This window comes from Furipterus horrens, unplaced genomic scaffold, assembly GCF_987537825.1.
Source record: "Furipterus horrens unplaced genomic scaffold, mFurHor1.1.pri manual_scaffold_13, whole genome shotgun sequence".
In the NCBI taxonomy this organism is placed as follows: domain Eukaryota; kingdom Metazoa; phylum Chordata; class Mammalia; order Chiroptera; family Furipteridae; genus Furipterus; species Furipterus horrens.
The window spans coordinates 18114848-18130446 of record NW_028327183.1 but is presented as its reverse complement, the minus strand read 5'-3'; the positions used below and the strand labels follow the sequence as shown (position 1 = coordinate 18130446).

At 46.5% G+C, this 15599-nt stretch overlaps 1 protein-coding gene across 1 annotated transcript; it reads left to right on the top strand.

Annotated features, from left to right (window-relative positions):
• Window positions 1-984: 984 nt before the first annotated feature.
• DHODH (dihydroorotate dehydrogenase (quinone)) lies at window positions 985-14837 on the top strand. Its single transcript, XM_090259016.1, has 9 exons — window positions 985-1041; window positions 2917-3129; window positions 5802-6001; window positions 8229-8311; window positions 11322-11509; window positions 12096-12209; window positions 12986-13139; window positions 13319-13478; window positions 13968-14837. Exons 1-9 carry the CDS (start codon window positions 985-987, stop codon window positions 14020-14022), a joined length of 1224 nt encoding a protein of 407 aa, XP_090115142.1. The 3' UTR covers window positions 14023-14837.
• The last annotated feature ends 762 nt before the right edge of the window (window positions 14838-15599 follow it).

The following is a 15599-nucleotide window of genomic DNA, read 5'->3' as shown; positions in this document are numbered from 1 at the left end:
ATGGCCCCTATATTCAAAAATTTAGTCTAATTAGGGAAGGAAAGACATAAAAATTAATAAAGACATAAAGTGTAGTAATAAAGTGCTGCTAGAGAGTGTACATGTTAAATTTATGAAGGTTCAATTGAGGAAATTACTTCTAGCACTTGAACACATCAGAATTGTCATACTTAAGACATGAAATGGGCGTCCTGGCAGGAGTCAAAGTGAGTAAATGCATAGAAGTAAAAGAGCGTCAGGTGTGTATAATTGTGTGTGTGTGGGGGGGTGCGGGATGTACTTTGGAGGCAGTGAGAACTGAAACTACAAAACTGCAATGTCTCAAATGCTAGGAAAAAGACTGCAATTTATTTAGGTTTCTGAGCAGAGGAGTCCATCAAGTCTGTGCTGCCAAGAAAAGAGTCTGGGTGCAGACTTTCAACTACAAAGTCTTAATTTACCATACGTACATACATACATACATACATACATTTTAGGAACTTTTAAGTGAAACATGACGTTGATGGAATCTTCTTTGGAGTCTACACAGTGCTCTAATTCATTTCGACCCTTTTTACAATGCCTGATATATACTACCTTAAAACATGCTTTCTCTAGAACATATCAGTAAAACGACTGAAAAATTGCTGATTGTGTTGCTTAGAACTGAAAAACCAAGATGAAAGTAGTCTTTTGGCTACGTTGCAAGACCCGGACAATCTCAGCGAACCTCCCATCCTTTGAGCACCAACACCTCGGTGACGCCCGTGGCGAACACCGGAGGGCGGAAGAGGCGTGGCCGCCGCTATTGCGCGCACGCGCGCTTGCGCTTTCTCCAGCCTTCAACCAGGCCCTCGGGGAGGTCTGCGGCCTTCCCCGCCCAGTTGCGTCAGCCCCACCCTTGTTCCCGACTATTGGTGAGTTGGCAGCTCCGGGGGCGGGGATTAGAGGGCTCCTGGCCATCTCCTCCAATGGAAATGAAATAGAGGCGGGCCCAGTGGCGGAATGACCATGGCGTGGAGACATCTGAAAGTGAGTTTAGAAACGGGGGCTGTCGCGTCGGTGAGGAAGAGTGCGGGAGAGGGCAGAGGCAGGGGAGGATACAGCAGTAGCTGGGGCGAGGGGTTGGGCGAGAGGCCGCTCCGAGAGCGTCGGCCCGTCGGGCACATTTGTGTGTCTCTGCAAGGGCTCGTGCATGCTCATTTGTACACTTGTACTTGGTCAGTGTGTAAAAAGCACGTGTGTGCCTGGGTAGATGCCAAGCTTTGTTAGCGCACCTGGGCCAAACTTACTGAACCTGGCACAGGGGCGCTCAGTGAATACATGACCGCTTAGCATTGTGTGCAGCATCCAGCGTGTAAGGAAATTGCAGGAAGACACGGTCCCAATCCTTCTAGTTAAAATTTTAGGGCGGGGGCTCTATGCTGATATTTGTTGATTGACATTAAGGGACGTTCCTACAAACTGGAGACTGGAAGTAAGACAACGAATACTTGATCTACCTTAACAACTAGGAGTGATCTTTAAAGGCAAATGTGATCACTTTTTGTTTAGGGAACAAAACCAAAATCTTTATTCTGGTTAAGATCTTTGCCTGTCTTCCCAACTTCTTTTTAAGCCATACCTTTTCTCCTCAGTTCCTAACATACCTTTCCCCTCCTCCCATTCCTTGGGCACATCTCATTCTCAGCCTCGAAGAGAGCCTTTCCGCTTTTTTCCTTTCTCCCAATTAATTCCTATTTAGTCTTTGATTATTAGCATCAATTCCTCAAGGAAACCTTTCTCAACCTGAGATTAGGTTAAGTTCTTCCATTACCCTATACTTACTTTTTTTCATAGCAATTGCAGTTATATATTTGCATGATCATTGATTTCTGTCCTCATGAAGTTGTGCTCTGCATGAAGGCAGGGACTTGGACTGATTAGGCCATCTACGAGAGGTCAATCACTATTTGATACATGATTGAATTAATGAATGACTCAGCAGCTGGCAATGATAATTAGAGAAACGTATTATGAACCATGTTTGAGCTAGGAGACTGGTTCTTGACTCAGTAACACCTGATGGTCCTTTTTAAAAAAACAACATTTTGCAACTTCCTTTATTATGCCGAAATGGAATTTATATATAATGTAATCTTTCTATGTATAGTTTTAAAAAGTCAATATAATGACCTGTAAAGGAGAAATGAAAGTAATTTAAAGTAAGATGTATTTCAACATGTAACTGTCACTTACCTAGATAGTGAGATAGTGAAGTGTTCATAAGCCTCTACTTAGAAATTCTAGTGCCACAGATATGGTACAAGCAAAGCACTGTACCATTCCTGACAGGATTTTCTGAAACAGGGAACAATTCTTGATAATGATCTGTGCAAAGTAGTACAGTTCCTTAACCTACAAGGCAATTGTATTCCTGGAAAAGTCAATGCATATGAATGAAAACTGTGTGGGAGATTGTGTTTATTTGGTGAAATAAGTGTTCGGGTTCTAGGCTCAGGTAATGAGTATGTAGATACTTTTTACCTACTGAATGTCAGTAGGACATTCAACAGTTGTACAGGAACGGGACAGTTCATCTGTTAGTTTAAAACAATGCATGACGTCTGACTACTGATTCCTGCACACTGAATCTATTAACATTCTCCCAAATGCCCACCACATGTCCCTTAGAGGGCAGTAATACCCATCTTGAAACCTCTTGCCTGGAGTCCTTCAGGGCCAGATGAGTGTTTGTCAGCAGAAGTGTAGATACAGTTTCGGACTTTAGCGGCCAATGTGTGAGCAAGACCAGAAGAAGGAAACCATAGTTAGCAGAAGGCTAGGGACATTGCTTCATGTGGCATGTCATTCTGTCCTCTGTGTATGTGGGTTTAAAGGGCTCAGAGAAGGTGCTGCAGCCTGTCTTTGAGGGCCAATGGGCTCCTTTTTTTCCAGAAGCGGGCCCAGGACGCCCTGGTCATCCTGGGGGGTGGAGGACTTCTCTTTGCTTCCTACCTGACGGCCACGGGGGATGAGCATTTCTACGTTGAACACTTGATGCCGACACTGCAGGGGCTGCTGGACCCCGAGTCTGCCCACAGGCTGGCTGTTCGTGTCACTTCCCTGGGGCTCCTTCCTCGTGCCACATTTCAAGACTCTGACATGCTGGTAGGTGCTCTTGGATTACCTTCTGCAGTGTAAAGTAAAGGTCAATGTCCCCTAATTTTTACAGCTGGAGCTGAGCCTTTTGAAAAGCAGAGTCCCAAGTTAGCCCCATCTACTGATCAGGAAACTGAGGCACAGAATAGTTAAGTGATTTAACCAAAAATCACACAGCTAGGAAGCGGATGAGCCAGGTTTTAAACCCATGGAGTCTGACTTGGGCAACAGTCCCCTTAGCCACTGGCCTGCCTTGCTGAGATCAGGTAGCTCAGTCTTCACCTCTGCGAAATATGAAAACATGCCAGAGTCATTAAGCATCTAATGTGACATAGGCATGAATAGCCAAGACCGTTGAGGAAGACATACAGACACCTGCCCCAGGGTTATTCAGTCCCACATTAACCCATGGGTCCGCCATGTGCCTGTTACTATTCTGGGCGCAGGGGTTACTGCAGCAGACAAAACAGAAGAATCCACATCCTTCTAGAATCTATATCATCATGCAAGCCCTGCCAGTTTCCATCTGAGAGATTCTTACCAAATGGGGGACATCAGAATGATGAGAACATGCAGACCACAAACAAGAAGCATTCTGGGGAAGGGTCTCTATTATACAACAAAGCTGCCCTTCTCTGCATTTTCCTTTTTTGTCTTAGAATCTGTTTCACTTCCCCCATCCTGCAGTTTTGAGCAGATGTAGCTTTTCCCCTGACTTATCATACTTCAAGGCACAGGAAAGCACTGTAGAATCACAGTGTTGTTTTTTTTAAGCCTTCCTCATCCCCAACTGCTAGTTTGAGAGCCCTGGAACCCACTGTAGCAGGAGAGGGGGATGCGGAAATGGGGTAGATTGAAAGGAAGTCAGGTTATGGCAGGGGATGGTACAAAGCTGTCCTGTAATCACCGCCCGTATGGAGAGCGAGTGTAGCCTTTGAGCTGTGGTCCCCACCTTCAGCAATTCATTATTTAGAGGTGGTCCAGACTTCTTAACCAACAGCCAGCACTCTTGATAATCTCACCCCAACTTAACGTTCTAGTGTTAGCTTTCTGCCATTTACCTGGGTGTGTGTTGGAATCATCTGGGGTGCTTTTGGAAAATACAGATGCTCTGGCCTCATGCCAAAGGCATTTAAGCATAACCTCTGGGAGTAAGGACTGACAGCTCCCTTGGGGTGCTGTCACGCAGCCAGGGTTGAGAACCACTGTCCTCCAGGAAGTCCTGCTGGTCCAGCCACACTTTCTGTCTCACAGTCCCTGAGATGCTGTGTGCGCACTTTCACCTTCATTTTTTTATTGTTCTCCCTTTTTCGAGCAGCCTTTCTACCTCCTGCATACAGGACTAGATGGTACCCACCCTTGGAGACCTTTGTTAGTCTTGGCAAAAGATTTCCTGGCCACATCAGCTAACAGTGATGGATTCCATTGGCAATTGCTGGCTTTGTCGTAGTTCTTGATTTCTTTCACGCCTGTATTTTGTTTTTATCTTCACCCCAAAACATTTTTTTTTTCATGGAGACAGAAAAGGAGAGAAAGAGAGAGAGAAAGAGATCGATGTAAGAGAGAAACACCGACCAGTTTCCTTCTTGTAAGTGCTCCAACTGGGGATTGAACCTGTAATCTGGATATGTGTCCCAACCAAGAATCGAATCTGTGACCTTTTGGTGTATGGGATGGCGCTCCAACCAACTGAATCACACCAGTTTGCTGTCTTTCATGCCTTTTAAAGTCTTTGTCTTGCTATTGGATTTCTTGGCTCCATCAGGGCAGGAATTCTGAATTACAGAGGAGTCAGGCTAGAACTGACAGTAATTAGGCTGTAGTTACTCTCATTATAGAGAACAATCTGGAATCTCTCCTGTGTCTGACAGGGAAGAACCTGTCTCCAGCCACAGCCTGGTTCTGGAGCCCAGCAATCATTTCTGCCCAGCTGAGCACTTTCCTCCCTCTAGGGAGGGGGTCTTGGGGTCGTCTCTGGGGCTTGGGATCAGCCTGGTTGTGGAGGGACACAGCTGGGACTGACTTTCTAAGCTGCTTCAAGGATTTTGCTGCTTGGCACCATTTTAGAGTAGCAATAGCTAGATGCTGACACCAGCGAGCCCTCTCCCACCAAGGATAATAGGGGACGACTATTAACCATAACTAGAAGAGACGTGCCCATATTCTGCTCAACCCATGGTGTTAACATTGTTTTTCTCCTTGGTCTTGGTGATGGATGATAAAGCCTAATGGTTCTTGAACTCCAAAAGGCATCAGAATCACCTGGAGAGCACTGATAAAAATAGACTTGTTCAGTCCTGATTGGTGTGGCTCCTTGGGTTGGGCTTTGTTCTGTAGACTGAAAGGTCGCTGGTTCAATTCCTGGTCAGGGCACATGCCTGGGCTGCAGGCCAGGTCCCTGGTTGGGGCTGTGTAAAAGGCAACCAATTGATGTTTCTCTCCCTTTCTTTTACCCTACTTTTTCCTCTCTCTAAAAATAAATTTTAAAAGTTTAAAAAAATAATAGATTTGCTCAGAGCTCCATTCTGCCCCACCATCCCCCAAAGATTGTGACTCTGTAGTCTGGCGATGGGATGTTTAACAAGCTCATGTGGAGTTCTGACGTAGGTGCACTGGGGCCCTCACCTTGAGAAACACTGCTGTAGCCCTGTGTACCTCTGACTTTGTCTCCCTCTCTCTAGGAAGTGAGAGTCCTGGGCCATAAGTTCCGAAATCCAGTAGGAATTGCTGCAGGATTTGACAAGCATGGGGAGGCTGTGGATGGACTTTACAAGATGGGCTTTGGTTTTGTTGAGATAGGCAGTGTTACCCCAAAACCTCAGGAAGGAAACCCCAGGCCCAGAGTCTTCCGCCTCCCTGAGGACCAAGCCATTATTAACAGGTAGGTGAGTGGTTCAGAGTTAACAGGGATGCCTTCTTCCAGCAGGGCGCTTGGGATGCTTTTTTCTGTCATATGATGTGGATATTATTCTGTCGTTTGGAATGCTCAGGAACCATGTGGAGCATGTACTACGTGCCAGGCACAGGAGCAGGTTTTCAGATTTCAGTGTAACACATATACATACACACTGAGACTCAGAGCACAACATAACTTAGCTGCAACCACGAGATCATGAGCAGGAGAGCCTGGGTCTGGATTTAGGCTTATTTGGCTTTAAAAGAGTTTGTGCTTTTTCTACATTGTTACTCCATTGCCTTTGCCCAGCACTGTCTAGTAGAAATATTATACAAGCTCCATATGTATGTAATTTAAAATATTCTAGTAGCTATGATAAAATAATAAGAAGAAATAGGTGAAATGAATTTCAGTAATATATTCTATTCAGTTTTTTATAATATTTATTATATTATTTAAGTACTTAATATACTCTAAATATCATTTTAACGTGTCATAAACAGAAATGATCAATTAGCAGTTTACCTACTTTTCCCTGTACCGAAGCTTCCAGATCCAGCGTGCGTTTTTCTTTATGTTTCGGTGCTCAGTAGCATGTGCAGCGACAGCTCGTGGGTTGGACCGCACAGCCCTAGCCTTTAGTGAACTGGAAAATTTAATAATCAACATATACATGCTTTTAGTAGGAGAGATCCTTCTAGAACTTGTGCAGTCCTTCTCTTTATAATCCCTGGGCCAACCCAGAAAATGAAGAAAGTCCTGCTTTTTGGTAACACCATTTTGAAGAGCCTCCTTAGGAAGATTTGGAGAGGCATCTTAGGCTGCCACTTCCTGCCTTACTATGCTTAGTTCAGGGAAATTTTCCAGGATTAGAGTCAAGTTATTGATCTTCCTGCTGCATTGCAGGCTGGGGCTGATATCTGCAGAGCGTCCCACCACTGCAGTTGCCAGGATGACTGTGCCTGGCAGAGTCCTGGAGACGAGGAGCGGCTGAGAGAGGAGAGCCTGTGCTCTGGGGCACAAGGCACATAGTGGGTGCTCAGTGAACTCCTGCTGAATGAATGGGTGAATTTATTCATTTAGCCAACCAGTGCGTGTGCTCCTGTACCTGTTCGGTGCTTCAGGCTGCTTGCACAAGAGGCGCCTGTTATTATTTTCCTCTCATGACGGGTGTGATGGGCAGTTCCTGGGATGGCTGAGCAGCAGGGCAATGTCAGGACTCCGGTCCAGCTTCCCTGGGCCTCCCCTTGTTCGCAGGACAGCTACCCCAGCTGTAGGCACTACGTCTTCCCATGTGGACATCCAAGAACAGGAAGGGAAAAGGAAGCCTAGATATTGGGTGAGGGGAGAGGTTCCCAGGAGTTCCCCGGTAGACATCGCCTGTGTCTCAGTGACCATGCCCAGTCACACACTCATGCTTCAGTTGTTAGTGGTCTGGGAAAGGAGTCATTCCCACTTTTACCCAGTATCAGGGGAGGAAGGGGGAGGGGATGGCCATGAGATCAACATCCCACAGTGGGGTTGGGGAGACATGAGCAAGAGAGGTGAGGTCACTGCCTTGGTAGAATGTGTAATGGCAGGGTGATGGAGAGGTAAGACATGTCCCTTGTCCTGAAGATTATAACCCAGCAGGGGAGCTTAAGCGTACACATACATCCCAAGCCAGTACAGAGCCCTCAGTGATTGCCGAGAGGTGGGGAATCATCTGTGGCTGGGAGCTTCATTCAAGGAGGAGAGGGAGCATTTGATCTGGGCCAGGAAGAGGGAACAATTTTAAGAGGGGACATGGAGTGGCAGGATGGGTTTCCGGAGGTGCATTCATGGAGCACAGGCAGGCAGAGGAAAGATGGGGTTGTCAGTGGTGACGGCTCCATTGGGTGGAGGGGGTGCATAGGTGAGGAGGAGCCGGGGCTGGACCCCAGCAGTCTGGGGCAGCTTTGCAGCCAAGTCCAGGCTGTACTCAGTGCTAGCTGGTTGGGTGGCTTGTATGCAAATTTTAATCTTTCCCTTTGTGTCTGATAGGGTTTTGACAAGTTCTCTAAGAGGTCCAGGGGTGTTTAGACCTTGGAAGTCTTAAGAACTGACTCATTTATTTTTTCCTTTTTCATTTTTCAAAGTCATACCCAGGGCCATGGAGCCATGTCCCCCAAGTCTTTGCCTTCTGGCCAAGAGCCCTAACCTTGTCCGTTCCCCATCTGCTTGTGTGTTACAGATATGGATTTAACAGTCATGGGCTCTCAGTGGTGGAACACAGGTTACGGGCCAGACAGCAGACGCAGGCCAGGCTCACAGAAGGTAAAGTGGGGCGGCATTAGAGGCTGTCTTCATTTGTTGGAAGGAAATGTGGGCGAAACATCAGGAACATTCCTAGTGACGTCACCACGATTGAGAAAAACAAAACAAAACAAAAAAAACACCACTATAGAACTCAGAGCTCCTTTCCTGGAGGGATTTTCCTGGCTGCACCACAGTTTCCAAGATTTTAACAGAATTTCACAATTTAGCAGAGATGTACTTAGTTTCTGCCTCGTTACGTAGCCTGTGTTATATCTGAGCTGGGCCAGCCTGGCAGTGAGCAAAGCAGAGTGGCTCCTCTGATCACACACGGCGCTCAGATGTGGGCAGGGCTTGAGCACCGTCTTCCTTGTCCTGCTCTGTGTCCTGCTGCCCATTATATAAATAATGCATGTTAGTTACAGAAGCGATATAACCACACAGAACCATAAAGAAGAAAATTAAAATTGCGCACATTCTTCCCCACACAGGAATAAGTACTCTTGGCATCTGGGAGTTCAGAAACACCATGAATTTTGAAGGCCACTGTCAGAGATGCTGTTTATTCCCTGGGGCTCTCCACTTTGCTGCCGCTTAGGGTGCACTTAGTGGTCGCAGTGCTGTGTCGTCCTCACCATACCTTCCCAGGCGCTCTCTGGGATTATTTGGGGCCGTGGCCTTTCTCCTTGTTAGATTACTCTGTAAATCCTTCCAGGAGGTTTTAGTCTCATTAGATAACTCGGTGGCGAAACGAAGTAAATCTGGCTGTCGGAGCCATCTCAGGAAGCGAGGCTGAAAGGGCCGAGGCTGTCAGCAAGCTCTGATTTGGGGAGTAGGAAGTGACCTTGTTTGGAAACCCCTGGTTTGGGCAGAACCAGACCCTGTTATACGACACACCTTGCTGTTTGAGGATTTTTGAAGGTTATAATATGACTTTTATGGTTTGTGATACTTTCCTGCGTCTTGCCCCGCTTTCCTTTTAATTGCTCACGGTGCTCTTTATACCATCTTTCTCCCCTGTTCTCCCTGGCCCATCCCTGCACCCCTACTCTGGTGCTAACATTCATTGGAGTGAAGCAAAATCCTATAGCTGAGCTCTGCACATTGCGTTTACCAGGAGCTAGAAGCCCTGAAGACAGCTTGTTGCTAGCACCATGGCAAGGAGCACGAGCTGACGAAGGCTGTGGTGCCCTTTGGGGGTACGGTAATTCAGCAATTTCTGTCTAACTCCAAAATCTTGTAAGTGTGGGCAGATGACTAGTAAAGAAAGATCCACTGGGCTACGTGAAAGCGATACTGTCTTTCAGGCCATTTTACTTGTGTGGAAAAGAAGGAACGTTTACAAATGCTCTTGGCTTGTTGGGCGCTGCACTTGGAAAGCTTGGAAACGATGTTACATAATCTTTGTCTCATGGGTTTTAACCCTCTCCACCCCCCAACACACAAAACATTAGCTACACAAATCTCATTTACTTTCAAGCTGCTGATAAAAGAGTGACCACGTTTAGGGTATGAGAACGTAGTTGGCAGGACTGGATGTTGTTCTTTGTTTCTCCTTGATGTGACGCAAGCGTTCTGAGCTGACTTGATGTTTCAGGCCTTTTCCCACCCATCAAACAGAAAAGTGGCTGGTACTGTCGACATACCTTTGCCCTTTGCAGATAAGATGGTGTTTTAGGAAAAAAGCCTTGCTTTCATACAAAGCCTGTTATTGAAATATATTTTTCTGCAAGTTCAAATTGCAAGTCAAGTGATAATCCAATGGATTTTTAAATAAGGTGGCTGTCTTACTTACTATGCAAATTGAGACACTTATGTGAAGGACAGGGGGCAGGCATTAGTACAATAATATGCTCAGGCTAAGGGAGTACTCGGGGCTGTCCTGGGAACACTGTAAAGTGCAGTCTCCCTAGTTGTAAGGGGGAGGCCCTTCTCAGAAAACTGAAATTATAAAACAATTATACCTCTATATTTTAGGCATGATAATTGAAAATATTTTCCAGTATTTTATAAATAGCCTTTAATTTTGGTTTTTCTTCACAACTGCACACTGTGTCATTGACCCACATCCAGCGAGCAGCCCTTGAGAGTAAACAGTTGCCCCTTTTGACATGCCTATTGATTTGTCTGTTCTCAGTTATATTACATTTATGAGGGGGGACACCCTCAAAAAACCCAGAATTATCTTCTGGAGGGCAGGCCCCTTGTAGTACAGGCTTCCCCCACTAGGTGAATGTTCTAGGAACCCATCTGTGTCAGTGTACCAGCGGGCGTTGTTGTGAGAGGCTGCATTCGGCTTCAGTGAACTTTTTTTGAAGATTCTTTCAGTGCATTTGCCCATTTCATGATGGGTGGTTTACAAGTACACCTGCCCACACCATGCTGAGTGTTCAGCAGTTTTTGACCAAAAATGGCATGACCCCTGTACTCTACCCTCCCTATTCACCTGATCTCGTCCCAAGCGACTTTTTTGTTTCCCTGGATGAAAATAGTCCTCAAAGGGAAATGTTTTACTGATGTGGAAGAAGTGAAACAAAAAACAGCAGAAGCCCTAGATGGCATCAAAGTTGATGAGTTTAAAAACTCTTGGGCTGTGGAAAAAATGTCTTGGTGGGTGCATTGCATCAAATGGAGAGTACTTTGGAGGTGACTGAAGTTTAAACATGTAAGAATAAATACAGAGTTTTTTTATAAATAAATTCCATTTTGGGGGTTTGCCCCTTTATAATAAGGCTTACATTTTTCTACCACTAGTATTTGCATTCCAAATTTCTCCATTTCCCATTAAATTTTAAAAAAGAACAAGGGCACAGGGCAGTAAAACCTCCTAGTGATTGCCCAAACACTGCTGTGCAGACCAAGATGGTGAGCTGTTTCCTGGTCACCAGGCAGCAGAGCCCTGCAGTATTTCGCGGTATTTGTCAGCCGGCGCTGGTTCTCGTTGGAGGTGGAAGGCCTGTAAGGTCGTTGATGGGCTGTTCACATCAAGGAAATATGTGTGGGACAAAATCTTGACCAGCGATATTTGCAGGTGGGCTGCCACTGGGAATAAACCTGGGGAAGAATAAGACCTCGGTGGATGCTGCCTCGGACTACGTTGAGGGGATTCGAGTCCTGGGCCCCTTGGCCGACTACCTGGTAGTGAACGTGTCCAGCCCCAACACCCCAGGGCTGCGGAGCCTTCAGGGAAAGGCTGAGTTGCGCCACCTGCTCACCAAGGTGGGAAATCACATCTCCAGTCCCAGCTCCTCCAGGAATGTACTTGTTCCTTCTCAAGGGCCGAGCTTCAATGTCGCTATCTAGGAACGGTCCTTAGTACCTGAATCTGTTAGGACCCCTCACTGTACCTCTAATCCCCTGTCACAACACTGATTATGCTCAATAGTAATTAACTTCTCAGTTATCTGTTCCTTACGTTAAACAATAAAGGTGTGTGAGAGGAACTATATCGCTCATTTACCATGCTGTCCCTAGCACCTAGTACATTGAATGAATGAATGAATTGAATGACACTTAATCACACAGGCTTACTATCTCTTTTGGGAACAAAAGTCTAAATAAGCCATAATATATTAGCCGATGCCGTGGCTACATTAGGGACTCAGTCTTGGGGATCTCTTGGTTTAAGAAAATGGAATCAGATTCCCCTTGACGGGGTGCATCTGTGTTTTCCAGAAAGGAGAAGTTGGTCATGCTTTAGTTGGATAGCTGGTGTGAAAATATGCTGATCTGCGGCTGCAGGTCACAGCTGCACCCTTAGGCTGTGGTCTCAGTGGTCCCCATCTCTGGCTACACATCGCTGTAGGTGCTGCGGGAAAGGGATGCCCTGAAGGGACCGCACAAGCCGGCCCTGCTGGTGAAGATCGCGCCTGACCTCACGGCCCAGGACAAGGAGGATATCGCCAGTGTGGTGAGAGAGGTGAGCGTGGGGCCGGGGACATCTGCCCCTCCGTGATGGCAGTGACCATTTGGCAAGCCGGGCTAGCCCAGGTGGCAGCCTCTGGTTTCCTTTCTGTGGTACTGAGAGCTGGTGTGGTATCTGTTACTACTTAATTCATCATATACCAAAAAGTGATGCTTGAATGAATATCTGAATGAGTGTTTTTTTCCTGCCTCCTCCCTCCTCTCTTTCCTCTTCTCCATCCAGCAGCGGCTTCCAGGCTTGTGCTTGTATCCTTGGCCAGTCTTGGCCAGACTGGAGCGCAGGCATACCTTGCTTTGTTGCGCTTCATGTGTGTTGTGGTTTTTACAATCCGGACACTTGCTTTTTTGTGCTGGTCTGGAACTGAACTCATAATACTTTTGAGGTATGCCTGTATTCTCTCTGTCTTCATCTAGCACCAGGTCTCTGTCATAGAGAAACAGACCTGAGCCTAACAGTCTTGGGTTCAAATCCTGGTTCTGCCACTTACTACCTGGAGACTTTGGACAGGATGCTCCAGAGTGGGTTGTTGTAAGGATTACAACCCTGCTCTAGCGGAACTGCATGGGTGGTCACTATGTAATGGCAGCTCTTGTCGTGTCGAGGCTCATTCTGACACTTGTTTAAGATGTATGGTGAGGTCTGGGATTGCTCTTGATTCTGGGGCCATAGGTGTGGTCACCTGGCCTGGCTGCTGTCTCAGACCCCAGGGAAGCATCCCCGAGTCCGAGAGTGCCATGACTAGATAGCTCTTTCTCTGTCTCGCACTGCAGTTGGGCATTGATGGACTGGTTGTCACGAACACCACAGTGAGTCGACCTCCCGGCCTGCAGGGTGCCCTGAGCTCTGAAACAGGAGGGCTGAGTGGGAAGCCCCTCCGCGACTTATCGACGCAAACCATCCGGGAGATGTATGCACTCACCCAAGGCAAGGATTCGGTGTCCCTGCTTCAGATTTGTGTGTGGCTCGGGCTCCAGGGTGGTGCTCAGAATCGGTGCTCCCTGAACTGTTGCACTCGGCAGGTGGGCTGAGGGCTGACACCACCCCAAGCCCTGGTTCTCACGCCATCTGCCTTCTTCATGGTGTTGCCCTGTGCTGCTCTGCAGGCAGAGTTCCCATCATCGGGGTTGGCGGTGTCAGCAGCGGGCAGGACGCACTGGAGAAGATCCGGGCTGGGGCCTGCCTGGTGCAGCTGTACACGGCCCTCACCTACTGGGGGCCGCCCGTGGTGGGCAGAGTGAAGCGGGAGTTGGAGACCCTTCTGAAGTGAGTAGGGCCACATGTGGCTTAAAACAGAAGTCAGTGTGGTATCAATTCAGAATGACTCAAATCAAGGGGACCCTATTAATCTGTATTTAGTCTTCACGCAAAAAGGATTTGAGGGGTAAACTCCAAACGCAGGGGAAAATTACTCTGTCGCTCTTTTGACAAGGACAGTGTCAAGGAATTAAAGATTTAACTTCCAGGCCAATGGTGTGTATAGGCCTGAGGAGTTCTCATTAATTCAGTTCATTGGCTTGATGTCAGGGAGCTGCCAGTGCTTAAAATCGACTGCCTTCCTGATCTGAAGACCTGGGTGTTCATATTTCTGGATTCCTGGGTGAAGACAGTGTAGGAGCATGAGGTGTATATTACAGATTGAGAAGGGGAGGTGCAGTTTTGGAGCCAGCAGAGCTCAGATGAATGTGGGTTTTAGTAAGAACAGGGCCCATCCTTCATCATTTGCTGAAATGGCTTTGTTTTCTTTTTGTCCAGGGAGCAAGGTTTTACCAGAGTCACAGATGCCATTGGTGCAGATCATCGGAGGTGAGGATGTTGTCGGTGGGAAGCCTGATCTGGAACCTTCCCACTGAGTCAGGAGAGCCCTTGTGGCTGCATCAAGGGAGGGAGGACTCTATCTCCAGCCACGTCCCACAAACTACAAGAGCCCTTTCTCTGAGGCCAGGCCGGACTGTAAAAGCCACTTGGGAGGGTCACCAGAAGCAACACGAGGCTTTCTTCAACCCCTTTTCAGACCATGAACTGCATTTGGGACTTTTTCCAGACTCAAATCCCAGGATCCTGTAACATTGCAAGGACATTAGGTATTTGGGGGAAGCAATCATGGAAAAAAATAAAGCCGTTTACAATCTGGATAAATCCCAGCCCTTTCTGGAGGGTCCACTGGTTTCAGATACTGTAGGTCCTTCTAGGCCCTGCTGCCTGGGTTCTGCAATGGGTTTCCCAGGAGCTTGTCTCTTACATTCTATCTCTATTTTTGTTTATTTGAAGTTTTAACTTTATGTTGAAAGCATTTCAAATATAGACAAAGTTGTAAGAAGAGGGCTTGGGCATGCCTGTCCTCTCCTGGAGTCTTCACATCATCTCCCCTCTGTGTGTCTGTGTCCTGGTCTCTTCTTATAAGGACACCAGTCACCTGACTGTAACCTGATGACCTCTGTAAAGACCTTATCTCTAAATGAGGTCACACTCTGAAGTATTGGGGAGTCAGGATTTCAACATAGCAGTTTTGAGGAGACAATCTAGCCCATCGCAAGAAATGTACTTGCTGTTTCCCTGCTTTCATGTGACTTGGGGTGCCATCAGGCCATCAGGCAGACAGGTACACAAGGTGCTTGATACTAGACAAGAGGCTACAGAGTTATGGTCATTAACTAAAGAAATAGAGAAACACTAATCTTTTCAATACAGAAAAGCACACGGTGAGAAGTTGCAAACCTTGTCTGGGAAGTGCTATTGATGTCTGGCACGCTTTCACTGCCAACAGAAAACCACCTTTGTTCCCTTCCTTTAGCACAGGTTGTATTTTAAGTTTGTTTTCTCGGTAGCTCTGGAGTGACTGTAATAGTGGTAACGTGTCTTGTTGCTTTATCTTTTCATTTGGCCTCTGTCTGGCCTTCATTCATTCTTTGCCAAGAAACCAGCAGCCAGTCTCCTCTGATTTTTCAAAAGATTTTTAAAAAAGATTTTATTATGAAAATTATACCTACTCATAAATAAATTTAAACAATACAGCCCCCAAGTAAAAGCTGTCTACTTCTTGCCCCTTTGAACAATTCCACTTTCCCTAGGTTTTTCCAGACATTTTTCTTTGTATATATGAACATATGTATCCGTAGCTATCTATCTTTTTAATCTACCTGCATACACATATGTAGAAGTGTTTCAAGAAGAAATGTACAAACGACTTTTTAAATAATCATATGAGTGAATTGCTGATTTGATGCCCCATCATCCCGAATGCTTCAGCATTGATTTCTTGCAAACAAGTACCTTCTGCTACACAACCACAGTACAACCATCAAAATTAGGATATCAGCACTGATACAGTTACTTCCATCTAGTCTCAGGCCCTGTGGGAGGCAGAACTTCTAAAATGTCTCTCCC

What these genes read in the sequence shown, in the direction of transcription:
- DHODH (XM_090259016.1), top strand. Translation starts at nt 985, where the DNA reads ATGACCATGGCGTGGAGACATCTGAAAGTGAGTTTAGAAACGGGGGCT. An exon ending in AAACGGGGGCTGTCGCGTCG is followed by an intron (nt 1,042 to 2,916) that starts GTGAGGAAGAGT and finishes CTTTTTTTCCAG; the next exon opens with AAGCGGGCCCAGGACGCCCT. An exon ending in GATGTATGCACTCACCCAAG is followed by an intron (nt 13,140 to 13,318) that starts GCAAGGATTCGG and finishes GCTGCTCTGCAG; the next exon opens with GCAGAGTTCCCATCATCGGG.